We start from the raw sequence: 27,890 nt of genomic DNA, 5'->3' as shown, positions 1-27,890 counted from the left end.
GGCGGTCACAGCGACGTCGCTGAAAAGGTATGTGCATGTGACGCTGCCGTAGCGATAATGTTCGCTACGACAGCGATCACCAAATGTCGCACATACGACGGGGGCGGGTGCTATCGCGCACAACATCAATAGCGACAGCTAGCGATGGCGCAACGTGTAAAGCACCCTTTAGGTAAATTAAAATTAGTTATTTGCATTTCTTCACTGCATTTTTTGATGTCTGTTTGTACATGAATTTTTATTGCCTTTTTGATGTTGCCTTTTTTTTGCCTCTTGTTGGCAAAATCTTGGCACAGTTGCCATGTTATAGGAACACACAATTAGTATATCGTCCACGTAACGACTGTACCAAATTAAATCCTTTGCAAGGGGATTGTCTATAGAAAAAATAAACAGTTACTCCCACCATCCTACAAACAAAATTGCAAGCAATGGAGAAAAGCATGACCCATTGAAGCTCCCTCCGTCTGCAACAATAAAATTGTTGTGACCCAGTGCCAGAAATAATAGGACAGACGGGTGGGGGAAATAAGTTTTTGTGTTTAAGGAAGGCTATAAGAAATGTGTGTAGTTGTATGTCTTTTATTTCAAATTCCCATTTTCAAACCTTCATCTAAAATATTGTATAAAGTTTTTGAAAAGACACCAGGTGAATTGGAACTTGAAGACCCACCTCTTCCGACAAGCCTACAACCCACCGTAACCCTCATTCCGCTATAGCACCGCATGGCCATCTCTACCTTCACCTACTGTATCCTCACCCATCCCTTGTAGACTGTGAGCCCTCGCAGGCAGGGACCTCTATCCTCCTGTGCCTTGTACTTTATTGTTTATGATTATTGTACTTGTCCATACTATGCATACCCCTTTTCACATGTAAAGTGCCATGGAATAAATGGCACTATAATAATAATAAAATAATAATAATAATAATAATAAAAACATCTTCAGTAGATCGTATTATTGTCCAAAATGTCATATACTACGGTAGTTTTTGTATAAAGAGGTATCCAACAATACACTACTTTCCGCCTTGTTTGACTTATGTCTAACCATATTGTTGTTATTTTTTAGTTCATGAATTACATTATTAGGATTTTTTGTATTAAATTATATAGTTTTTTATTTTCATTGGTGGAGACATCACAGTGAATAGCCAAAAGATCATTTTCTATTGAGTTCTGAAACATGTCAAATGAAGGTAAACAAGATTTTACTGGGTGATAATCATGATCCCCCACCAATTCTTCTAGATTACAATCCTCATCCATTTGGTTTAGCATTACAATAGCATTCTGTTCAGAACAGAATAAATCTTCAAATTTAGTAAATATTGTTAATAAATTACTAGAATAATTATGATCTGAAACTGAACCTGTCAGGTCAGGTGCAATATACACCCAGAACTATGAGAAATTCTGTGTGCATATTGCTAATCCCTGCCTAGCCGTCCCAACATCTAGTAGCATAGATAGAGATCTTTAGAAAAGGTATTTTTAAAGATTTGTTTATCATATGCTAATGAGGCCACGACTACTCGCAAGGACGTTAGTTCCCTTCGCTAGTCAGCCCCCTTAGCATGTAAGTACGCCCCTGGGGCTTGCTAACATGCTAATGAATGCGCAGTGTCAAAGGCATAGTCGATCTCACAGCTCTCTGCTGCCACCGTGCCAGACGCTGGATTTCGGCTCAGTGCGCATGATCAGAAGTCCCGGACTTCCAGTCATACGTATTATGAAGCCGAGTGTACACGCGTCACAGTTTCAAACTGGTGTAGTGCGCATGACCGGAAGTGTCGGGGACGTTCTGATTGTGTGCACTGAGTCGAAAACAAGCGGTCGCAGCAGAGATGAGAGTGAACATGCCTCTGACGCTGCGCATTCATTAACATGTTAGCACTCCCTCAGGGACGTGCTTACATGCTAAGAGGGCGACTAACCAACGGAAGAAACGCCCTTGCAACTAGTCGCTGGCCTCATTTGCATATTATAAAGGATCTTTAGAAATACTTTTTCTAATAATCTCTTTATCTATGCTACTTGATACAGGGACCGTTAGGCAGGGATTAGCAATATGCACCCAGAACTGATCGTGGTTCTGGGTGCATATTGCACCTGACAGGTTCCCTTTAAATGAATTGTCCAGTCGTTAGACAAAAGTCTGCAGTCACTACTCAACTCCAGACTGCTGAATCGTGGCCGCATGCAGGGTACACGCAACCTCTGTGGAAGGTTTATTATATCTTATATAGTATATTTTATGTAGTAGCGAATGTCAAGATTACTGTTGGGGTGGGGTGGGTTTGTTATGAGATTATTACATGTAGGCTGGTGTAATCTGCACTATATGTAATAATAAGCCCCCTGCTGCCCTCCATCCTCCCAGTACAGTAATCCTGGAATTAGGTGCACTACATGTAACAGTTTCATATTAGTGAGTGCTTATTATATGCAGCACAGATCATGACATGGTTAACCCCTTCACAACCAGCCAATTTTGCGCTTTCCGTTTTTTTTTTCGCCATTCTTCCGAGAGACATAACTTTTTTTTATTTTTCAGTCAATGTAGTCATGTAAGGGCTCGTTTTTTGTGGAACGAGTTGTACTTTTAAATGAAACCATGAGTTTTACCATATAGTGTACTGTAAAACGGCAAAAAAATTCCAAATGTGGAAAAATTGCAAAAAAATGTGATTGCGCTATTGTTTTTGAGATATTTTATTCACAGTGTTCACTACATGGTAAAATTGATGGGTCACTGTGATGCCTCAGGTTGGTGCGAGTTTGTAGACACCAAACATGAATAGGTTCACTTTTATCTAAGGAGTTTAAAAAAATCAAAAGTTTGTCCGAAAAAAAGTGGTGTACGTTTTGCGCCATTTTCTGCGACCCATAGCATTCTCATTTTTTAGGATCTATGGCTCAGTGATGGCTTATTTTTTGCGTCTCAAACCGATGTTTTTAACCGTATCATTTTTGCGCAGATGCTATTATTATTATTATTATTATAGCGCCATTTATTCCATGGCGCTTTACAAGTGAAAGAGGGTATACGTACAACAATCATTAACAGTACAAAACAGACTGGTATAGGAGGAGAGAGGATCCTGCCCGCGAGGGCTCACAGTCTACAGGGAATGGGTGATGGCACAATAGGTGAGGACAAAGCTGGTTGCGCAGTGGTCTACTGGACGGAGGGCTATTGTAGGTTGTAGGCTTGGTGGAAGAGGTGGGTCTTGAGGTTCCTCCATATCTTGCTATGTTTTGATCACCTGTTATTGCATTTTGCACAAAACTTGTGGCAACCAAAAACGTAATTTTGGCGTTTGGAATTTTTTTGCCACTACGTTGTTTACTGATCAGATTCATTGATTTTATATTTTGATAGATCGGGCGTTTCTGAATGCGGCGATACCAAATGTGTGTATATATTTTATTTTTTAACCCTTTAATTTTCAATGAGAAATGGAGGGGAGCCAGCACTGCTTATGAGTGATCAATTATTTGCCAAAAATCTCATTGAATTGTTACAGTAGGAATGAATTTGTGAATATTACACTTTTTACTTTCTCATTGTTGCATGCCACTCATAAGCAGTGCTGGCTTACCTCCATTTTTCGTTTAATTTTCAATGGGGCGAATGGGGGGTGATTTGAACTTTTAGGGTTTTTTTGTTGTTTTTTTAATTTTTTAAAACTTTTTTTTTAACTTTTTTTTTTTTTATTTTTTTCCTAGTCCCCCTAGGGGGCTATTGCGATCAGCATTCCGATTGCTCTGCAGTATCTGCTGATCACAGCTACAAGGCTGTAAACAGCAGATACGCTCTCTTTCTCTTTTGCTGTGCGGCGGCGATACCAAATGTGTGTATATATTTTATTTTTTAACCCTTTAATTTTCAATGCGGCAAATGGGGGGGGGGTGATTAGAATTTTTAGGTTTTTTATTTTTTTTAACTTTTCAAAACTTTTGTAAAACTTTTTTTTTTTTTTAATTTTACTAGTCCTTCTAGGGGGCTATAACGATCCGCAGTCTGATCGCTTATTTATTTCTCCCGATCAGATCATGGTCGTTAAGGGGTTAATGTCTGGGTAGGTGGGGGAGGGGAAGGTTGCTGAGGGGCTTATTATGAGATATATTATGCAGTTAATTCCAGGATTACTGTCTGGAGGAGGGGGGTTTATAAAAGATTATTAAATGCAAGTGAGTCTTATACCAGGAATATGATATCACAGCACTATGAGCAGCGGCTGTAAACACACCCTGGCACGTTGACTGACAGTCAGCTCTACAGCGCATCAGTAGAGCCAGCTGTCAGTCAACGTGCCAGGGCGTGCTAATAGCTGCTACTCGTAATGATGTGACCAGTGACTGTAGCCACGCCGGCACGCCTCTATGACTAAAAGCCATCAGCTCATGGAAGGAATAAAGTCCCTTTTCTCCTGCCAGGTGCCCTTTCCGTATGGTGTCTGGGCACTGCTAAAAATTACACTAAAATGCTGATTAACCCTGTCTCTGCAGATTAAAGTTTAATTTGGCTTTTCTAATAGAATCAGTGGAAAAGAAATTTAATCGGCAACAACCTTCTAAACCGTATATTGAAAGTTATGATATTTAAAGGGGTTTTCCCATCTCCAAAATTCTGTAGTAGGTGTAATAAGAATATTAGCAAATACCTCCAATTAGAAATGTAGTTTAATTCTTCTGAAAAGCTATATCACTTACCTCACTTACCTCATTACAATAGCCTAGGTATCCAAGTTTACGGCCATGCAAATAGGTACTAGTGGTTGTAACCATGGATACCTAAGCTACTGCTATGCCTGCACATGAGGTAAGAGACATAGTGTAACAGGAAAACTATACTACATTTCTCATTGGAGGTATTAGCTAATATTCTTATTATTACACCTACTACATACAGTCATATGAAAACGTTTGGGCACCCCTATTAATGTTAACCTTTTTTCTTTATAACAATTTGGGTTTTTGCAACAGCTATTTCAGTTTAATATATCTAATAACTGATGGACTGAGTAATATTTCTGGACTGAAATGCGGTTTATTGTACTAACAGAAAATGTGCAATCCGCATTTAAACAAAATTTGACCAGTGCAAAAGTATGGACACCCTTATCATTTCTTGATTTGAACACTCCTAACTACTTTTTACTGACTTACTAAAGCACTAAATTGGTTTTGTAAGCTCATTGAGCTTTGAACTTCATAGGCAGGTGTATCCAATCATGAGAAAAGGTATTTAAGGTGGCCACTTGCAAGTTGTTCTCCTATTTGAATCTCCTATGAAGAGTGGCATCATGGGCTCCTCAAAACAACTCTCAAATGATCTGAAAACAAAGATTATTCGACATAGTTGTGCAGGGGAAGGATACAAAAAGTTGTCTCAGAGAATTAAACTGTCAGTTTCCACTGTGAGGAACATAGTAAGGAAATAGAAGAACACAGGTACAGTTCTTGTTACGAAAAGAAACTGACTCAGTTAATGATTCATAACCATTATTAATAAAGGCAAATACCAAATAGTTTTGCAAAAAGTACAAAAATATTTATTTTATTTTATTTGTGACCACAACACAAAAGGACATACACAGAAACGTGATTTAAAATCAACACAGCAGAGCGGTGTGATGCAGATGGAGACTCATTTATATATAGTGGCTGCGACTGAAACAACTATATATGGCAATATGTCTGGAATTAAAGATCATCAAGAACTTTTTACTTCGATGTATTGTCTAGCATTTATTGTTATAATATGCTGTTCCCCTGATTGGATATCAATTGTTTTATACTCTGGGTCCGGATGATATAATTCTATGTATGTTGTTTGCCCTCACCCTGCCTGACATTGATATGGTGATCTCGGCTTCCTGCCTGTGCGTGTGCCGGCTCCCGTATGCCTCTCCCCGCTGCACCTGGCGTCCACATGGCTTTCATGATTTGCGGCGTGCATCATGATTCCCTGGACTCCGACGTGCGGTGTGGGACGGGCATCGGTGATCCGGCGCGCGCCGCGATAGGCTGGTGAGCGCTACACTGGGGGTTCTTAAGGGTCCAGACACACAGCCCCTACACCTCCCGACGAAGCTGTTGTGAAACGCGCGTCGAGGTGGAGTCGGTGTGTTCTGATGGGGACGCCACTTTGGTTGGTATTACTTCAGGAGTCTCTCTCACAATTATCACAGGTTACCGGTTGGCAATTGCAGCAGTACTTTGGTCTATTGCTCTGCTACTATAGCAGCCATATACCTTTTCGGTGCTAATGGCATTGCTGCTTTTTGCCACAGCAGCGGTACTCTGGGCTGCTGCTCTGCTATTATAGCAGCCTCACACCTTCTTAATACCAATGGTATTGTTGTTTTTTGCCACAAGTGTAAGGCATTTTAGTATTTGCACTTAATTCTATACCTCTTTTGATTAATTGTTGCATTATAACAGCTGTTTGTGCTTTATTTCTCATGTGGCACGCTCGATCCAGTAGGTTATTCTTTATATCGTGATATATACTCTTGTATATTATCTGACTTATTGTGGCATCATATGCAATTGGGTATCTACCTTAAATTTATATCATTATATGATTGTCTACATGTCTGGTGATGGACACTCGTTAATCATGATACTATAAATAACCCTTTATTGCTGCAGGTTTTCTTGCATTTTTTTACTGAAAATTAACCATTGGATTCCTCTAGAGTACATATTTACCCGTGTAGAGAGTTCACCTGTATTTATATTATACATTTTATGTATTTACATTATATATAAATGAGTCTCCATCTGCATCACACTGCTCTGCTGTGTTGATTTTAAATCACGTTTCTGTGTATGTCCTTTTGTGTTGTGGTCACAAATAAAATAAAATAAATATTTTTGTACTTTTTGCAAAACTATTTGGTATTTGCCTTTATTAATAATGGTTATGAATCATTGACTGAGTCAGTTTCTTTTCATAATTGGTATGGTGACTTCGGTCATAGTGACTCCTTAATATGGTTATCAAGTCCTGTATTCTGTTGTATTTAATACAGTTCTTGTTACGCCCAGAAGTGGCAGGCCAAGAAAATATCAGAATGGCAGAGAAGAAGAATGGTGAGAACGGTCAAGGACAATCCACAGACCACCTCCAAAGACCTGCAGCTTCATCTTGCTGCAGATGGTGGCAATGTGCATCGGTCAACAATACAGCGCACGTTGCACAAGGAGAAGCTGTATGGGAGAGTGATGTGAAAGAATCAGTTTCTGCAAGCACGCCACAAACAGTCGCCTGAGGTATGCAAAAGCTCATTTGGACAAGCCAGTTACATTTTGGAAGAAGATCCTGTGGACTGATGAAACAAAGATTGAGTTGTTTGGTCATACAAAAAGGCATTATGCATGGAGGCAAAAAAACACGGTATTCCAAGAAAAGCACTTGCTACCCACAGTAAATTTTGGTGGAGGTTCCATCATGCTTTGGGGCTGTGTGGCCAATGCCGCCACCAGGAATCTTGTTAAAGTTGAGGGTCGCAGGGATTCAACTCAGTATCAGCAGATTCTTGAGAATAATGTGCAAGAATCAGTGACGAAGTTGAACTTACGCAGGGGATGGATATTTCAGCAAGACAATGATCCAAAACACCGCTCCAAATCTACTCGGGCATTTAAAAATTTATTTAAAAAGGTATTCTGTGGTTATTAAATATTCCTGTTTTTTCAACAGATTCAAAAATCCTTTTTATTCCACAATGGATTTAAAAGCCAGGGAGAAAATCTGGCAATCAAAAGCGAGTACTATTTTTAATAATGGTGCCTCAGGTATTTTTAAGGAAGTCCGAAATGACGTTTTAGAAACCAAAAAATCCTACTCTAATCTTATTTTTAAGAAGACCCGTTTATGGTGGACTAAAACCTCTCTAGATAATTATTTATTACAGAAAATTATCCCTAGATGTTTAAGGGTGCAAATTTATCCATCCTTTGACCTTGATGATGACGTTCTTATTAAGAGGTGGGAAGAGGTGGCGACTCAATGTTCATTATCGTTTATTGAGATCATTAATGAAAAACAGAATAAATTGATTGAAGAGGTGGATCAACAATTATTAAGTATTTATAAGGAACTTGAAAAAAATCTTACTAGTGAACAATTGGAAGAGGTTGATAAAGAATTGGATAAAAGTTTAAATAAATTGGAACAGGATGTCAGCTCTTTAAAATTGAAAAAATATCAAAGGGACCTTAAAGATTACGAAACTGGGAGAATATACCGATGGCAATATAAAAAGTCTAACCAAAATCCTAGGATACCACGCACAAGTTCTCTTTCTTCCATGTCCTCTGAGGCGAGCAGTAGTAGTTCCCTTCAAGACAATGAACACATGAATTCACATTCATTCCGTACCCGACAGGGAGTGAAGAGGAGTATACAAACTAGGATGGATAATTTTGGCAAGAAAAAGAGGGATGATCATCCCAAGGTAATTAACCTGTCTGACCATTCTCTATCATCTCTACAGGAAAGTATTTTGCAGAAGGGACTAACTTTTTTCCCCCACTTGTGATATAGATAAATTCACAATAATAAAGGACGTACATCTGTTTGCCCGAAAACGAATATTGAAACGGCATTTTGAAAAAGGGACATCTGAATTGGATACTTCTCCATTTGAGACTGAGAAGGAAATTGAAGCATTAAAAATTCTTGAGAGTCTGGCCAATGAGGAAGATGATGATAACAGTAGTAAGTATCCTACACACCTTTATTGTAAATCCTCTACTTTTCCCAATCTAAATACTTGTCCTGCGGTTGATATTTTTGTAAAATTAGTTTCTCAGGACATTGAGAAGCTTGGAATGAACAAATCATCCAACTTAAATGACCAAGAGAGAGTAGCTCTAAATGAAATGAAGTCGTGGTCTGATGTTCTTTTCAAACCGGCGGATAAGGGGGGCAATCTGGTGATCTGGAGCAACAAGCTTTATGAGAAACAGGCTTTCAAACAATTGTCTGATGGCAAGTGTTATAAAAGACTGAGTTAGAATCTATTATCCAAGTTCCAACAGGATTTATTGGTGATTCTTGAGAGAGTCTATGAGGAAAATATTATTTCAAAAAAACTTTTTGAAGCCATGTTGTGTAAGAAACCCAGATTGCCCACCCTTTATCTATTGCCCAAGATCCGTAAGTGTGAGACCGACCCCCCCTGGGAGGCCTATTTTGTCGGGTAATGGTGGTCTCTGTGAGGTGGTCTGTCAGGTAATAGATTTCTATTTCAAACCTTTAGTCCAGACCCTACCATCATATATATGGGACACCACCTCGGCATTGAGCCATTTTGATAACTTACAGTTACAAGGCGAAATGATGATGGTTACTGCCGACGTGGAAAGCCTTTACACTTCCATCAGGCACGAGGATGGTTTAAGGGCTGTGATGTGGTTTATGAGGAATAGCAATATCGAACCACGACTAGTTGAACTGCTCTTGATATTATTGGATTTCATTCTAAGACACAATTGTTTTTTGTTCAAAGACCAGGTCTACCTCCAGCTCCAGGGGACTGCAATGGGGGCGTCTTGTGCGCCCTCATATGCAAATTTGTTCCTTGGGGCTTGGGAGAGGGAGATCTTTGAGTAACCCAGTTGATCCAGTTGACCGTATCCATCATTGGATACGGTATATTGATGATATATGGTTCATCTGGGAAGGGTCCCAAAAACAATTGGATGATATGATGTTGAGGTTAAATGATCATCCACTCAATATCAAGCTCACGTTGCAATGTGGTTCCAGGTTGAGTTTTTTGGACATTGATGTTAGAATTACAGCTGAAGGTTTCCTTGAAACTGATATCTTCAGGAAAACCACGTCTACCAACACATTCTTACATGCCCAATCTTCTCATCCTAAGGGAACAATTAGAGGAATTCCAATCCGGCAATTCTTGAGAGCAAAAAGAATCTGCTCTACAGAGGATAATTTTTGCAAGCAATCAAAGGACTTATATAGTCGGTTTCGAGAGAGAGGCTACAGCCACCGAAATATTCGTAATGGCCTGAAAAGAGCAACACAAGTTTCCCGGAATGAATTACTATACAAACAATCAAACAAATCTATGGCTCCGAGTAATGAGGTAAGGCTAATTACTAAATTTAATAGCCAGTGGACACGACTGAGAGAAATCATTCAAACCCATTGGGGAGTACTGTTTACTGATCCAATATTAAAAAGGAATTTTCAATCTGAACCTAGGATCACAGCTCGTCGGCGTGCCAACCTCAGGGATCTATTGGTGAAGAGCCATTATCAACCTAAGAGGATTGCCCAATCAGGTGAAATAAAAGGTTTCTTTCCTTGTGGTTTATGCAGGGCATGTCTGAATTTAAGGAAAAGTAGTGAATTCACCAATGGTGATCAAACACGCACTTACAAAATCTTCCACCGATTAACGTGTTCATCTAAAGGTGTTGTGTACCATGCTACATGCCCCTGCAAGAAGGTGTTTGTGGGGATTACGACAAGAGAACTTAAATTTCGTGTTAGGGAGCACGTACGAGATATTGAAAAGGCAAAAAACTCTAAATTTGATGAACAATTAAAAACCATTGCCAGACATTTTAAACTATGGCATAACTGTGATGCCAGTAAACTTTCCATTATTGCCTTTGATCAGGTTTCTCTCGGTCAAAGGGGTGGCAATCTGTTTAAAGTTTTGTCACAAGTAGAGAGTAGGTGGATCTATAGATTGAACACAGTTGCACCGAAGGGTCTTAATGAGAATTTTGGTTTTGCGTCATTTTTATAAATATTTATGACTTTATGTATTTTCGGACTTTTTTAGGGGTTAGGGCTGTTATTTATTTTTAATTCATGATTTTAATTGTTTCCCCTTTCTCTTTATAGTTGTGGCCATTTACCTTTTCCTCCTCGGGTAGTTGGATGTTGAGTTGAATTGGAGAAGATTCGTATTCTTGCGTCATCCTGGTTGATTATATATCATATATGTTCTGATTTTATGTATAATTAGTGATTTTGTGGATATGCGTGCATGGGCAATGCACACATATCTATAATTCACTATATGTAACCTTCACCTGTGTAAACATATTGGTTCTATATATGTATTTTCACCATTTTAGATTTTATTCACATTTATTATTCTTATTTATATAAAAAATGTTTTGTGCAATTTTGGTGGCACATAAATATAATTGTTTTCTATAATTCACCAGTGTATGCCTTGGTATACGCTTGTATTGTTACTTCTATGTATGCTATTTGTATATGTTGGATATATATAATTATATATTCATATATTTTTGTATATAATTCACTATTGTATAAACTTTTATGGTTATTTCACTGTATCACTGTAATTACACGATAGCATGGTTTTTCTGTCATATATAGTTTCCCCCCTTTTTATCCATTTTTGTATTTTGTAGGTTCTTATCGTTTACATATATGAGTGTAACTACATATAGTAATTGGAGCTTTTTTAGATGCATACTATTCTATTTATATACTATCTATATTCTCATGCGAGTTCTCCTGATTTTTACATTAAGGTGGGATTAACCGCGGTAACGCGCTCCACTATATTCAATTCACTAAGTCCAATCTTGGAGTCAGTGCGCATGCCCCAAAGCACGGCCGTGGGCTGACTTGTCGGCGGCTATAGGAGCTTTGAGCGCAGGCGCCGTCTCCATGACGGCGGCTGAAGCTTTTTCTCCGCTGCCCGCTACCACGTCTCCCCCTGATTACGGCACTTGTAGAGGATTCATGCGCCGTGCTATGACTCACCCGATCTATCAGCTGACTGGTGCTCAGCTGTTTACTGGCCACCGATGTGTTTAAAAGCCTCCCCCTATCCTTCCAACACACGCTCCCTGAAGAAGTTGTGACGAAACGTACGTTGGAAGCGTGGGTACGGGACAGAGGTATGCAGTGCTATTTATAAGCCTTTACTATAATCTATTGTACCGGAAATTGAAATCTTCCTTTGCTTGTCTTCCTCAGCAGCTACCAGCCTGTTTTTTTTGCAGCGTGTGCACACTATAGCATCTGTATAGACCTCTTATAAATCATGCTTCATTCTTAATCACATTTGTATTACACTTTGAGCAAATTTTATGCTCCCCCTGCTGAAATCTAGCTGCTGGTGACTGCACTTGCACCTTATATTCCTGGTCTTCAATTGGGAAGAAATTGTCCTTTATATTCATCCAGTATAATTATGAGCACTATGCACTTTATATTTATATTATATACTTTTGGATGTATTATTAGACTTTTTCTATCCCATATTGACTTATTAACTTTTCCTCTGTCCCTCCCCCTCTATATCTGTTGGTACCCTGTAATATTATGTATTTTATGTGATTGATCAATAAAATTGTTATGCTTTGGCCGTAAACCTTGTTTTTTGTTGGATATAAAATTTGACTAGTGCAAAAGTATGGACACCCTTATCAATTTCTTGATTTGAACACTCCTAACTACTTTTTACTGACTTACTAAAGCACTAAATTGGTTTTGTAACCTCATTGAGCTTTGAACTTCATAGGCAGGTGTATCCAATCATAAGAAAAGGTATTTAAGGTGGCCACTTGCAAGTTGTTCTCCTATTTGAATCTCCTATGAAGAATGGCATCATGGGCTCCTCAAAACAACTCTCAAATGATCTGAAAACAAAGATTATTCAACATAGTTGTTCAGGGGAAGGACATAAAAAGTTATCTCAGAGATTTAAACTGTCAGTTTCCACTGTGAGGAACATAGTAAGGAAATGGAAGAACACCGGTACAGTTCTTGTTACGCCCAGAAGTGGCAGGCCAAGAAAAATATCAGAAAGGCAGAGAAGAAGAATGGTGAGAACTGTCAAGGACAATCCACAGACCACCTCCAAAGACCTACAGCTTCATCTTGCTGCAGATGGTGTCAATGTGCATAGGTCAACAATACAGCGCACATCGCACAAGGAGAGTATGGGAGAGTGATGTGAAAGAAGCCATTTCTCCAAGCACGCCACAAACAGTCGCCTGAGGTATGCAAAAGCTCATTTGGACAAGCCAGTTACATTTTGGAAGAAGATCCTGTGGACTGATGAAACAAAGATTGAGTTGTTTGGTCATACAAAAAGGTGTTATTCATGGAGGCAAAAAAACACGGTATTCCAAGAAAAGCACTTGCTACCCACAGTAAATTTTGGTGGAGGTTCCATCATGCTTTGGGGCTGTGTGGCCAATGCCGCCACCAGGAATCTTGTTAAAGTTGAGGGTCGCAGGGATTCAACTCAGTATCAGCAGATTCTTGACAATAATGTGCAAGAATCAGTGACGAAGTTGAACTTACGCAGGGGATGGATATTTCAGCAAGACAATGATCCAAAACACCGGTCCAAATCTACTCAGGCATTCATGCAGAGCAACAATTACAATGTTCTGGAATGGCCACCCCAGTCCCCAGACCTGAATATCATTGAAAATCTGTGGGATGATTTGAAGCGTGCTGTCCATGCTCGGCGACCATCAAACTTAACTGAACTGGAATTGTTTTGTAAACGGGAATGGTCAAATATACCTTCATCCAGGATCCAGGAACTCATTACAAGCTACAGGAAGCGACTAGAGGCTGTTATTTTTGCAAAAGGAGGATCTTTTTAAAAATCAATTTTTATTAGATCATGTTAAAATTGCCCAGGTGAATAATCCAAAGATTCTTACAATAACTTAGATATAAATTGATAAAAAGGGGAGCGACTATGGGTCAGATACAGCCAAACAACATGTCTTGAGGCCATGCATATAGCATCAACCTGAGGGAAGTACATTTACTCTCTTTTACTTTTGAATGACATGCTGTAAGCCAATTTTGGCAGCAGATGTGCTTTATCCTGTACCTAGATTACTGATACTAAGGCATTAAACCTCCAGTATAACTGTATATGGAGTATCATACCTTATGTTAACCATTTGACTACCGGGTACATAATCTATCATTATATTGGTAGGGTCAATTAGGGGGAGTGAGGGTCAGCCGTCGAGGAACGGGGGTGCCCAGCTACGTTAGAGTGTCATACCCTCCGTTGATAGGCAGAGCCAGATGCAGTGACATATTAGGGCCACTTAAGTGCAGAGGGTTCTGTGCTGGTTTGTTATTTTGTTGTGATTATATCTGCCTATATAATTTACATGTTGTTTGGCTGTATCTGACCCATAGTCGCTCCCCTTTTTATCAATTTATATCTAAGATATTGTAAGAATCTTTGAATTATTCACCTTGGCGATTTTAACATGATCTAATAAAAATTGATTTTTAAAGGGATTTGTATTGCGCACTGGTAAATTAATTTTGAACATTCCCATTAGCATTTTTCTTGTTGTTAAACCAAAAGGAGGATCTACAAAATATTAATGTCACTTTTATGTTGAGGTGCCTATACTTTTGCACCAGTCAAATTTTGTTTAAATGCGGATTGCACATTTTCTGTTAGCACAATAAACCTCATTTCAATGCAGACATATTAGTCAGTCCATCAGTTATTAGATATATGAAACTGAAATAGCTGTTGCAAAAACCCAAATTGTTCTAAAGAAAAAAGGTTAACATTAATAGGGGTGCCCAAACTTTTTCATATGACTGTATTAGGATAGGATCTTGAAGATGGGAATACCTCTTTAAGGCTATTTCAGGTTAATGATAAAGGCTTTACCTTCTCATAAGCTGCAAAGTATCTATTTTTTGCCTTCTGCAAAATGGTATTGAGCTGTCCCGCTTTAAGTTCTGGCTGGAAAAACGGATAACGCAACAAGGGATCCATAAGATCGCTGGTGCCTCCCACATACATATCAATTCTAAGGATATGAAAATAAAATATATTAGGCACCAAAGTATTAGTATTTGCAAAGTTTACTTATTCATAATAGTCTGTAACAACTCTCAGGGATTACTAATAATAGAGCACCCATAGAAGTGTATGGGGATTTTACTACACCGCCATATGCCCTTTATATGGAGGCTTACATAGATATTTTGAGGGATCCATGTACTTTTGTGGCCTGCTCCATCATATGACTATGTGCATCAAGTGTGGAATGGCTATATACTGTATATAGAACATGATGGAGAATTGTATAGTAGCACGGAGAGTCTTATATGACTACTGGTATGTGATTGAGGCCAGAGTCAGAGTTATTGCCTCATAACTTAAGATTGATTGGACTGAGTTGGTAAGAAAAAAAATGTAATAGTAGAATTCAGTCCTACAAAGCTCTTTCCTTCAGGTCCTTCCCGTAAAGGTTATACTTTGCAGCAATGTACTGGAGAATAGCATTAGTCTGGGCAAGCTTCATTCCATCAATTTTCACCATCGGTACTTGTTGAAACATCAAATCTCCATCTGAAAATTAAAAAAGATAAAGTGGCACACAAACCATCAATATCAAATCTAACAAAATTACAAAACTTGTTTAAAATATGTTTTGTTTTGTTTTTAACGGTTACAGTATGTTCAATTTCATATACAGTATGTTTATACTGAAGATAGAGGAGTTCGATATCACCTTTAAGTCTAATATATATATATATATACAGTATATGATATATATACACACAGTTGAAACAGAAGTTTACATACATGAGCTAAAAAGACACATCTGCATGTTTTTCTCACTATCTGACATGAAATCAGAATAAACCTTTCCCGTTTTAGGTCAATTAGGATTACATTACCAAAACTATTTATATTTGCCAAATGCTAGAATAATGAGAGCGAGAGAATGTTTTCAGGCATTTTTATTACTTTCTGCAAAGTCAAACGTTTACATACATTTCATTAGTGTTTGGTAGCATTATCCTTAAACTGTATGACTTGGGTCAAACGTTTTGGATATCCTTCCACAAGCTTCTCAGAATAGTTGGTATGAATTTGGGCCCATTCTTCCTGACAGAACTGGTGTAACTGAGTCATGTTTGTAGGTTGCCTTGGTCACACCTGCCTTTTCAGATTTTCAGCTTTGTCCATAAATTTTCAATATGATTGAGATCAAGGCTTCATGATGGCCACTCCAAAACATTGACTTTGTTATCCTCAAGCCACTTTGTAACAAGTTTGGCAGTATGCTTTGGGTCATTGTCCATTTGTAAGACCCATTTCCGCCCAAGCTTTAAGTTCCTGGCTGATGTCTTGAGATTTTGCTTCAGTATTGCCACATAATCTTGTTTTATCATGATGTCATCTATTTTGTGCACCAGTCCCTCCTTCAGCAAAACAACCCCACAACATGATGCTGCCACCCCCGTGTTTCACAGTTGGGATGTTGTTCTTAGACTTCAAAGCTTCTCCCTGTTTCCTCCAAATGGTCATTATGGCCAAACAGTTCAATTTTTGTTTTGTCAGATCACAGGACATGTCTCCAAAAAAATAAGGTCTTTGTTCCAGTGTGTATTTGCAATTATTAATCTGGCTTTTTTATGTTTCTTTTGGAGTATTTGCTTCTTCCTGCCAGAGTGATATTTCAGCCCATGTTGATAAAGTACTCATTTTACTAATGGGATTTGTCAGATGCTTGGCTACGTATCATGTACAGCTAACATAAATTATTTCCTATTCTATTTAAAAGGACAGCTGCCTTTAGGGGCATACATAGAATTCTTGCAACCCCATAGCAAAGGTCTGAAGGTCTCGATGATAAGCCGAGATCTCAATCTGTGTATGCCAGTGATAATTTACTGAAGCCTGTGTTGCGCCCCGGGGCAGCCGGGCTGCTCGGATCCGGACAGTCCGTGGCTCGAGGAGTCCCGGATTCAGGGGCACTGTTGACCAGTTTTAAATGAAAATGAAAAAATAAAATAATAAAAAGTCCGACTACGCCACTCACGGTGTGCGACCAGGGATGGTAGGGCCGCTGCTGCGGGTTCCCACTGGGGATGATGGATAGGGCAGCGTGGATGGTGGAGCCCTCCATGAGTAGGGCTTTTCCCCAGGGGTAGGTGAGGGGCTAACGTGGAGGCGCAGGGAAATAACTCAGTCCAGACAGGGGAGTGCAGTTTAGTTGCTTTAATTACAGCTGGGTTCGCACCCTTGAGATGTGCTGGATCCCAGGTGCCCGGAGTCCTGTGTCCCTGTGCCAGCTGACCTAGGGCCACTCGTGTGTGTGCGGGTCCTCCCTGGCGTGGAGCACTTAGAGGTCCGCCTGGTGTCTGGGTCCTGCCGCAGGCAGCTTGGACTATTTAAGGGAATATGTCCTCCCTTTGCTGCTGTTGCCTCGGACGTTAGTGGTGGCAGATGAGTCTTGGAAACCCACCCGCCTGGCAGAGTTAACGGATGGCTTGAAGTCCTGGTCTGTTCTGGGATCTGCACCCCGTGCGTGCAAAGTACTGGGAGCCCTGGATTTCTACTCCCACAGGATTCCACTGTCCCTGGAGCTTGATCTCTCGATCACCAGCTACCTTCTCCTCTGAGTGGCTGATCTTTTTCCTCAGGTCTTGGCGGTGGTCTTTGCTACTTTCACTGTGTCTCAAGATTCCATTGTCTGTCTTGACACCTGTCCTTTTGCTCTCTCTTTCTTGCTACAGCTCACTTCTCACTCCTCTCCTCAACTTTTGACTCCTTCCTCCCTCTCCTCTCTTCTGCTGTGTAGCCACACTTCCCAGGCCACTCGCTCCTCCCCCAGGTCTGGTCCCTCACTTCCCAGTTGGCTGCCTGTTAGCTCACAGTGCCCAGCCCTGTCACCTAGTTCTAAGGGGTCTCCCACCATGGTTTTGAGTGTAAGTGTCCTGATGTGCTAGTGTGTGTACTGACTGGCACAGTTAAGAAGACCCGAGCTGTTACAGTGAGGTTACCTTATTTTGTGACACCCGGTTACCGCAGGGGCATCACACCTGCCAGAGATCACTCTGTGCAAATTCCATCCGCAGTTAGGACGCCACAGGCGTAACACTTTAGAGAAGGATAAAGATACAGACTCTAGAAACAGGCAGAGGAGTCAGGTGTCACGAGTGCGATCTGGGATCAAAAGGTCACAGTGCATTGTGGATTGTCGTTCCACTGTAGTGCCCGCTCGCCATTTACCCTGAGTTGGAATATATTTAATTCTATCAGGCACGGAAGGGGTTCAGGTTCATTTCTATTCTGCAGTGATCTAATAGGTTGTAACCTCAGCTGCAGCCATTCCCCTCTGCTAGAAATATCCGTTCCTCACTCCACTCCAGCTATAGCTGAAACTTAAAACAGTCCATGTGAAAGGAACTTTTCCTTGCTGAGCTGTGGTGTTGTTGCAGTTGCAAAGCTCCAGCTGAAGAACCTTTGGCGTTCTCATTGCTGAGTTTTTATTCACCCATTTGTCTTTCCAACCTTTTGTTGTGTTATCGTATTAGTGGGACTAGCGTCTCACTGGCCCTCACTAACCAGGGTGAGTTTAGGGTCAACAAGGGCGTGGGCACGTGATTGGCGACAAGGGGAGTGACCCATATAGGGACGTTCAGGAGCATAGTGATCAACCTCAGGTAAGTGTCAGGAGGTGAGCCTGCTCCTTCTTCCTTGATATCAGGGGCCTGCCATAGCATCGTGCTCCCGGTGTACCTTGTGTTTTGCGGCGCTCACCAGGAGTTCCTTCATATCTGGTGAATCCCCGATAGCTATAGAATGTGTCACGCTCCCGGTGTCCCAGCAGCGCTCCTTACCTACTGAGCCGGTTTCACCATCCAGGCACTGCTCGGTACCCACTGATCCAGTCACACCTGCATTGCACCGCTCCGTGCTCACTGACCTAGTTTCGCCATCGCACCACCGCCGTTCCTTGCTCACTGGTCCAGTCCATGCGTCCACCGGTCACGCCTGCCGTTCCCGCTGTTGCTTCCCTGAGTCCTGTTCCAGGTCTCTGGAGTCTGACTCTGACTGATGCCTCTGTATAGGACCGGGCCACGCCCACTCACCTGGTCTTATAGGCCCAGCACTGCTGCAACAGGAAATGACCTGAGGCTATGCTGGGTATATAAGACTGGGCTTTCCATGTGGGCACACCTGTTCCTGTACTGTCCTATGGGACTCCATGACCCTGGTGACCTGGTTCTTCCCGTTCCTGCCACGCTAGTGCTCCAGCTACCGTGTACCCTGCCCTCCAGGTGGGGTGCTCGGTCCAGTGGATCCACCTCCTGGGCCTACCAGTCCTACCCGGCCCTCACAGTATGATCAGGCCATGGATTCCGCTGAAGCACAGAAATCAGAGCTGGCTGAGCTGCGCCAGGAGCTGGCGCAACAGCGCGAAACCCTGAACCGGATGCTGAAGTTCATGGCGTCCGTGGACCACCGGTTATATGCGCTGCAGACCGCCGCCTTGTCTCAGTCCACGCAGTAATCAGTCTCCAGGTCCGAACCAGTTGTCTCCACGGCCTCGCAACTTCGCCTTGCTGCTCCGCCTCGCTACGCAGGGGATCCCAAGTCATGCCGAGGCTTCCTGAACCAGTGCCCCTTGCACTTCCAGTTGCTCCCGCACTTGTTCGCCTCAGACCAGGCCAAGGTGGCGTTCCTGATGTCACACCTGGAAGGTGAAGCCCTGGTCTGGATTAACCCCCTGTGGGAGCACGAGGACCACCAATATCCAGGAGTTCCTACGAGCCTTCCGGGGCACCTTCGACGAACCCGGATGAACTACCGCAGTGACCTCTACGCTCCTCCGGCTACGCCAAGGGACCCAAACAGTCGGCCAGTATGCCATACAGTTCCGCACGCTCGCTTCGGAGCTGGGCTGGAACAATGAGGCCTTAACGGCGGCCTTTTGGGAGGGTCCCTCTGGTCGTATTAAAGACGAACTCGCCGGCCGTGATGTTCCACGCACCTTGGACGCTTTGATTTCCCTGGCCACCCGGATTGACCTCAGTTTTCTGCAGCGTGCCCAGGAGGTAGTCCGGGTGAAGCGACCACCTTGCCACGTCTTGCCTCCGCAGAAACCTACCGCACCCTCGTCCCTGCCTTTCCGCGAATTGTCACCAGAACCCATGCAAGTGGACCGTCTGACCCAAGCCAAGCAACGCCGGCCAGAACGGCTCGCCCGTGGCCTGTGCTTCTATTGTGGAGATGGGCCACATATGCTTCGAACATGCCCTGAGAAACCTGGTAGACCCCAGGTCCAAGGGATGGTGTGAACTGCCACCCTTCCCACCGGAATCCCTTCAGTCCCAGTTAAACAGATGGCTCAGGTGACGACAGAGGGGACCCGGTTTTCGGCAGAGGGCCACATCGATTCCGGGGCAGCAGGCAACTTTATCCACCAGGCCACGTTAGACAAATACCAGGTTCCTGTCACTCCGCTGAAGAAGCCCCTCTGGTTCGCCTCCGTAGACGGCAAACCGCTCTACGAGCCTGTCCGGTATGCCACCGAGCCCGTGAACCTCCAGGTTGGCACTTCGCATACAGAGTCCATCTCCTTCTATGTGATCCCAAGGATGGCTCCTGAGCTCCTGTTGGGCCTGCCCTGGCTGAAACTCCATGACCCTGTTATTAGTTGGCGCTCTGGCGCGCTAACCCGCTGGAGTCCCTTGTGCCACGAAACCTGCTTGCAGCCTGTTCCTCAAGCTGCAGGATCCTGAAGAAGAGACGACGCTATCCAACGACGTTCCACCGCCCCAGGCATCTAAGACTTTGATTCCACCGCCTTCTGGAGTTGAGACTTTGAGTCCACCGGCTACTGAGAATGAGACACTGTCCTGTACCCGGTCCGAGACGCTCGATCTGGTCATCCAAGATTCCAGTCCTGCTTCTGACTGTCCTTCCCTTTCCGTTGCCTCCCTTGCCGCTGACATAGGTTCCCCGATACGGGACATAGTGGCCATGAAGACGGTCCGGGGTACGCAGTCCTTCCTGGTCGATTGGGTGGATTGCGGTCCTGAGCCCCGGGCCTGGTTGTCCCAGAAGTACGTTGCTGCCTCTCTTCGGCGCGCCTTCATGTCCCGGCCGCGGAGAGGGGGGCGTCAAGAGGGGGGTACTGTCACGCTCCCGGTGTCCCAACAGCGCTCCTTACCTACTGAGCCGGTTTCACTATCCAGGCACCGCTCCGTACCCACTGATCCGGTCGCACCTGCATTGCACCGCTCCGTGCTCACTTATCCAGTCTCGCCATCGCACCACCACTCCTTGCTTCCCTGAGTCCTGTTCCAGGTCTCAGGAGTCTGACTCTGACTGATGCCTCTGTATAGGACCGGGCCGCGCCCACTCACGCGGTCTTATAGGCCCAGCACTGCTGCAACAGGAAATGACCTGAGGCTGTGCTGGGTATATAAGACTGGCCTTTCCATGTGGGCGGGGCCTGATCATCGCTTGTGTTTCTTTGCTTTGTTTTGTGAGCTAGGTTCTCAGGTCCTTTTGTTCCTGTTTCCTGTATTACTGCCTTAAAGTACGCTGTGACCCTAGTGACCTGGTCCTGTCTTTGCTTCCGATACCTGCACCTGTTCCTGTACTGTCCTATGGGACTCCATGACCCTGGTGACCTGGTTCTTCCCGTACCTGCCACGCTAGTGCTCCAGATACCGTGTACCCTGCCCTCCAGGTGGGGTGCTCGGTCCAGTGGATCCACCTCCTGGGCCTACCAGTCCTCCCTGGCCCTCACAGAATGACACTGGGGCAAAGCCAAAGACCCTACCCCCAGACCCACCCCACAGTCCTACCCCAATGAGACAAAAGCTTATGAAACCAAAACTTCAAATGCTGATTAAACAAGAACCAGGATTTGTATTTCTTCACCGAATGTATCTACTGAATCTGTATAACAGCACCATTATGGCCATACCGTTACTTTAACATGCATAATCATAATGACAGGTTCTCTTAAAAGCTAATGAATGAATCAAAAATACTATAAATTTGGTGAAATCCATTAAATGTCAATATTGTTTCATAGTGCCCCTATGTAGTCGTCATAGCTGTGCTAAGAATGGTAGACCTCATGCTAGTGTGATGGGAATGGAATGCAGGCCACATAGCTTAGATAAAATATCAGCAATTTCCCCTATTATTGACAGAGTTTTTATTTTTTTTAATCAAATTGCAACACTAAATAGAAAAAGTCATGGAATTATGGAAATCACAGGATGGATGGATGGATAGACGTGTTCATAATGTGAAAATCGTGAAAAAATGGATACAGCATTTTCAAGAAATTTCAATATATTTCGTCTAGCGATTATGTGATCTCCATAGCTCTCTGACTTTTATTTCTTAGTGTTATAATTTCACTGTCGATAAGTGTAGTTTCTTGTTGGATTTTGTGTCCACTGTCGAACATTACTTTGACCAAAGGCATTGCTAATTGTGAAATAACAGCAATATCTATACTCAGTGAAGACATTATAAAGCCAGCACAAACACAAACTACTACTATCAGATGCTGACTATGTCGCGGGCGGGGAGGAGGGTGTCAGCACACCGCGCTCACCCCCTTCTGCTCGGGTCCGGCAGTTGCTCCTGGTGGCTCGAGCCGTGGGCCGGATCCCGGGGTGTCTCGAGCGACACTCCTCGCCCGTGAGTGAAAGGGGAAATGTTTGTTGGGTGAAGGGATTATTATAGTTCGTGACGCCACCCACGGTTGTGGTGATTGCACCACCGCTGCTCAGTGTGGGGGTCCCGGGGATGGTGATGCGGAGCAGCCAGGTGTTGTGTTGCCCCTCCGTGGGTAGGGGTTGGTGATCCCGGGGCCCGGTGATGAGATGTGAAGTGTAGGGCCTGGAGGGCGCAGGGACGTGGGGGCAGCGCTGTGCCTTGCGGCACTATGGTACTCACTCAGCCTGACACACGGACACAGTCTGTACGGTAAACCAACGGCTGGTAGGACGGTCCCACAGACGGCTGCACCTGCACTCCCGGTAGGTAACGGTGACGTTTCTCTTCCTTGCACCTCTGTTGTCTGATGGTAGCGGTGGATTCCCTCCGGTTACCCGCTCCCCGACTGCAATCTGGGCCGGAGGAGCTCTACACTTTGCCCGCAGGCGCTGGCCCTGGGGAAACTTGTGCCCTGGCGGTGGCGGTGTCTCCCCGGTAATGGTCGGGCTGTTGCCGTCTATCGGGACTTGGTTGTTGAGGGATCTGCGTCCCCGTCACTGACGGATTTGGCAAATCTGGTGACTCCTAGCCTTGCCGGGGTCCGAGAGGCCCCTGCCCTGGTGCTGACTGTCCTTCGGAACACTGCTCCAGACCACCGGGCACACAGCCAACGGGGTCCTTCCAGGAACTTCCAAACTGTCCCCCTCCAAACAGTCACCGCCGTTGCTGACCTTTCTGTTCTGGCCCTACACCAAGCTGGGCTCTCAGGCTTTCCTTCTCTTCTGTCACTTCTCCTCCTTTCCTCCTTTTCCACTTCTCTACTTTCACTTTCTCTGTTGTTTACTCTAGCCCTGCCTGGGCTTCACTTGTTGACACAACCTCGCCCTGGGCTAAACTGCCTGGTTACTTCCTGCCTCCAGTGTTGTGAGCTCCTTGGTGGGCGGAGCCAACCGCCTGGCCCACCCCCTGGTGTGCATCATCAACCTCTGGAGGAAGGCAACAAGGATTTCTGGTTAGCAGGTGTGCCTACCTGGAGTGTGGGGTGTGGTGGTGTTGTGACCTGTGTCCCCTGGCTTGCCCAGGGCGACACATTCCCCCTTAGCAAAATGCAGACCGTCCGCGGGCTGCCGTCCTACACCGGTTTTATTTTTCTGTAAAAGGGGATAACAAGGGTTAATCAAACATCAATAACATTTTTAATCAAAAACTCTTCCCAAACGGGAGGCACATTTTCTTAAACGTTGCAACGGTGTACGGTCACGGTTTCCGCTCTCTCCCACCCAAGCAACCTGGCCCTGATGCTGCCCCTAAAACCCAGGCAGCACCCCTTGACCCACAGTCCAGCACAAGTCACCCGAGCGGGATCTGTCCTTCCCTCCAGAGGGTGGCCACCGGTTCCTTTGGTGGCTGGGCCCTAGCCTGCTCTGCTGAGGGCCCTCCCTCCAACCTGCCTCTCCGGAGGCGGCATTGCAAAAATGGTAACGGTACCCAACATATTTACAAGCCACTTAACGTTTGTGGTTGCCCTGCAGAGTTCACGGGCTTGTCCATGGCTAGTTCCCATGCAAATAAACTGAAACGGTCCCCACGGGGACAACGGTGCCGGCTCCAGCCGGTTGCTAATCACACGGTGAATCAGGTAAAGTACTCGGTCATTTTCATTTTCATCATTTCAAACTTTCAAACTTAACAAACAAACAGCTAACTTCTTACATTTGCGGACCCCTTTCATTCATAGAACGGTCTCCCTGTACCTAAGTGGGGGTCTACCTAGGTTGGAACGGGTGGACCTTCGGGGCCCGGTGTCAGTGGTACTAGACAGTGGGGTAGAGGGAACAATCGGTTCCTCCTCCCTGCTACAGTGTGGGGCAGGCGGAGGTGTAGGGGAGCTGGGTACAGGTTCATCCCTGGGCACTGGCACTAGTTCTGGCTCACGGTTAACCGCTTCCACTACTTCTTCATCCACGGGTTGTGGGAACAGTATCACTGGAAGAATCACCGCGCCGTTCTGTGTAGGCCAGTCTGCTGGGAAGTCACCCATTACAGTGTGGATTACCTCTGCTGCCTTCTCCACTGGTGGAGGAACCGGTACTTCAGCCTCTGCTTTTAACGCTGGGGGGCATTTTTTTAGATGGTCCCGGTAAACTGTGGCTAGGGTGTCCCCTTGGTCACGACTGATCTGGTAAGTCTTCCCATCTCCCCATTCCGTGGGCTGTATGACATAAGGGACTTGCTCCCACTGATCATCCAGCTTGTGGGTTTTCCTCTTCCGTTTCAGCACCACATCCCCTGGCTGGAAAGGACCTGCGGGCGCCTTCTGGTTGAACCGGTGCTCCTGCTGCTCTCGACTTCGACTGAGGTTTTTCTCCACATACTCCTGGATTTGCCGGTACTGTGCCCTCCTCCGACTTTCCCACTCTGCCGTTGAGGGGAGTGCTTCCGGGGCTTCCAACCCCATCTCCAGATCCACCGGCAGGCGGCCAGGCCGAGCCCTCATCAGATACGCTGGGGTGCACTTCGTCGAGCTGGACGGGATATTATTATACATGTCGACCAAGTCAGGTAGCTTTTCCGGCCACATGTTCCGTTCTTCCAGCGGTAGCGTCTTGAGGAGCCCCAGGACCAAGTGATTCATTTTCTCGCACATGCCGTTGGTTTGGGCGTGGTACGGAGTGGTCCGGATCTTCTTGCAGCCGTACAACTGGCAGAATTCGTGAAACACTTCTGCTTCAAAAGCCGGGCCTTGGTCAGTCAGCACCTTCTCGGGGTACCCATGGGGTCGGCAGAAATAAGCCTGGAACGCTCGAGCAGCGGTTCGACCAGTTAGGTCCTTAACGGGGACTACCACCATGAATCTTGAGTAGTGGTCTACCATGGTCAATGCGTAGGTGTACCCACTTCGGCTAGGGGTGAGCTTGACATGGTCCAGGGCGACCAGCTCCAGCGGCTGATGGGTGACTATGGGATGTAACGGTGCCCTCTGGCTAGTCTCGTCCTTTCTCCTCAGTGTACAAGGACCACACTCTCGACACCAGGCTTCCACCGATTCACGCATCCCACTCCAATAGAACCGCTCCCTCAGCAGCATCTCCAGCTTCTTCCACCCGAAGTGGCCGGCACCATCATGGTATGCCCGCAGGACAGTAGCGACCTCAGCTTGAGGAACGATCAACTGGCATATCTTCTCATGGGTCTTCGGGTTGATCAGCTCACGGTACAGCCTCCCTTGGTTTAGGTAAAGCCGTTTTCGTTCTTTCCACAAGCGTTGAGCTTCGGCTGGAGCGGCAGGGTCTATTCCCATAGCACCTTGTTCCACCAGAGTCTTGACAAGGCGGACAGCCGGCGCTTGGTCCTGGGCGTCCTGCCACTCTTGACTGGGCCGCGGGTCCAGATCCACCCTTTGCTGACAGACTTGTACCCTCTCAGTAGGCAGCTGGTGAAACGCAGGCAACTCGATCTCCTCGAGGTCGTCATCCTCGCACCCCTCTTCTGACAGATGGGGCATCCGGGAGAGTGCATCAGCATTTATGTTGACACGACCAGCTCGGTACTTTATGGTGAAATCATAGTTGGCTAGCCGGGCTACCCACCGCTGCTCCAGCGCGCCCAACTTGGCCGTGTTCAGGTGAGTCAGCGGGTTGTTGTCCGTAAACGCTGTGAATTTGGCTGCCGCCAAGTAGTGGCGGAACCACTCCGTGATAGCCCACACCAACGCCAATAGCTCAAGCTTGAAGGAGCTATAGTTCTCAGGGTTCCTTTCGGTCGGCCGGAGTTTTCGGCTAGCGTAGGCAATCACCTTCTCCTTTCCATCCTGGACCTGGGATAAGACCGCTCCTAGCCCCACATTACTGGCGTCCGTGTGGAGGATGAACGGGCTCCCATAGTCAGGGTACGCCAGGACCTCTTCTCTGGTCAAGGCCGCCTTCAACTGGCAAAAGGACTCCTCATGCTTGTCCTCCCACGACAGTGGGGCTCCAATGGGTCTACCACCTTTGGTCTGTCCCACGAGGAGATCTTGCATGGGGGCAGCCATCTTCGTGTATCCCTTTATAAAGCGCCGATAGTACCCCACCAGACCCAGGAACTGCCTTACTTCCCTCACTGTAGTTGGTCTCGGCCAGCTCTGGATGGCAGTAATCTTCTCAGGGTCGGGGGCGACACCATCCGCACTCACCACATGCCCTAGATACTGCACTCTGGGTTTCAGCAGGTGGCATTTTGAGGGCTTCAACTTCATCCCGTACTGGGCAAGGGACGCGAACACCTCGGCCAGGTGCTCCAGATGGGCTTCATACGTCTGGGAATAAACAATCACATCATCCAAATACAGCAGGACGGTCTCGAAGTTTAAATGTCCCAGACAGCACTCCATCAACCGTTGGAAGGTCCCAGGGGCATTGCACAGCCCAAACGGCATGCTATTGAATTCGCAGAGTCCCATCGGGGTGGTGAAGGCGGTCTTCTCCCGGTCCTCTGGGGCCACGGCCACTTGCCAGTATCCGCTGGTGAGGTCAAGGGTCGAGAAGTAGTTTGCGGTTCTCAGTGCAGCCAAAGACTCTTCAATTCGAGGTAAGGGATAGGCATCTTTATGGGTTATCTGGTTGATCTTCCGGTAGTCCACACACATCCGCATGGTACCATCCTTCTTCTTGACCAGTACCAACGGAGCGGCCCAGGGACTACAGCTGTCCCGAATAACCCCTGCCTCCTTCATATTCCTCAACATATCTTTGGCACACTGGTAATGTGCAGGGGGAATAGGTCTATACCTCTCTTTGATAGGGGGATGTTCACCTGTGGGAATGTGGTGTTGAACCCCCTTGATCCGCCCAAAGTCTAGGGGGTGCTTACTGAAAACCTGTTCGTACTCCTGCACCACCCTGTGTACCCCAGCCCTGTGATGTGTAGGGGTATCATCAGTGCCTACATGTAGCTGTTGGTGCCACTCCTTTGTGTCCCCCTGGGATGGGGAAGTGCTGGGGTTAGGTGGGAGTGTGGATGGGCTGGCTTCCTGGATAGTGTGAGGGTCCAGGGTGAGCAGCTTGGCGATGGTGGCATACCGGGGGAGCCTGACTTCTTCCTCCCCACAGTTCAACACTCTCACGGGCACTCTCCCTTTCTTCACATCTACCACCCCTCGGGCGGCCACTACAGTGGGCCAGTGCTCGGAGGGCATGGGCTCCATCATCGCAGGGTAGTCACGCCCCTGAGGCCCTACTGCTGCCCTACACCAGATCATCATCTCACTCCTAGGGGGCACAGTCAATGGAGCAACATCCATCACTCTCACTCCACCAATCTCCCCTCCTGTTGAGCTTACATGCTGGCGGTACATCAGGGCGCGGATCTCACGCTG

The 27,890-nt window shown here is 45.3% G+C and overlaps 1 protein-coding gene across 1 annotated transcript in view; it reads right to left on the bottom strand.

Moving 5' to 3' along the window:
* LOC142296554 (glutathione S-transferase 3-like) overlaps window positions 1–27,890 on the bottom strand; it is a 99,379-nt gene that overhangs the window by 10,415 nt on the left and 61,074 nt on the right. The window contains exons 4-5 of the mRNA XM_075340310.1: window positions 15,268–15,400; window positions 14,714–14,855 (exon numbers count right to left, since the gene is read on the bottom strand). Coding sequence (XP_075196425.1) covers window positions 14,714–14,855; window positions 15,268–15,400 — 275 coding nt within the window. The remainder of the gene's footprint in view (window positions 1–14,713; window positions 14,856–15,267; window positions 15,401–27,890) is intronic.

The sequence above is a fragment of the Anomaloglossus baeobatrachus genome, chromosome 3 (assembly GCF_048569485.1).
Source record: "Anomaloglossus baeobatrachus isolate aAnoBae1 chromosome 3, aAnoBae1.hap1, whole genome shotgun sequence".
Classification (NCBI taxonomy): Eukaryota; Metazoa; Chordata; class Amphibia; order Anura; family Aromobatidae; genus Anomaloglossus; species Anomaloglossus baeobatrachus.
The sequence above is the reverse complement of the archived record's forward strand: the minus strand, read 5'-3'. Positions and strand labels throughout refer to the sequence as shown.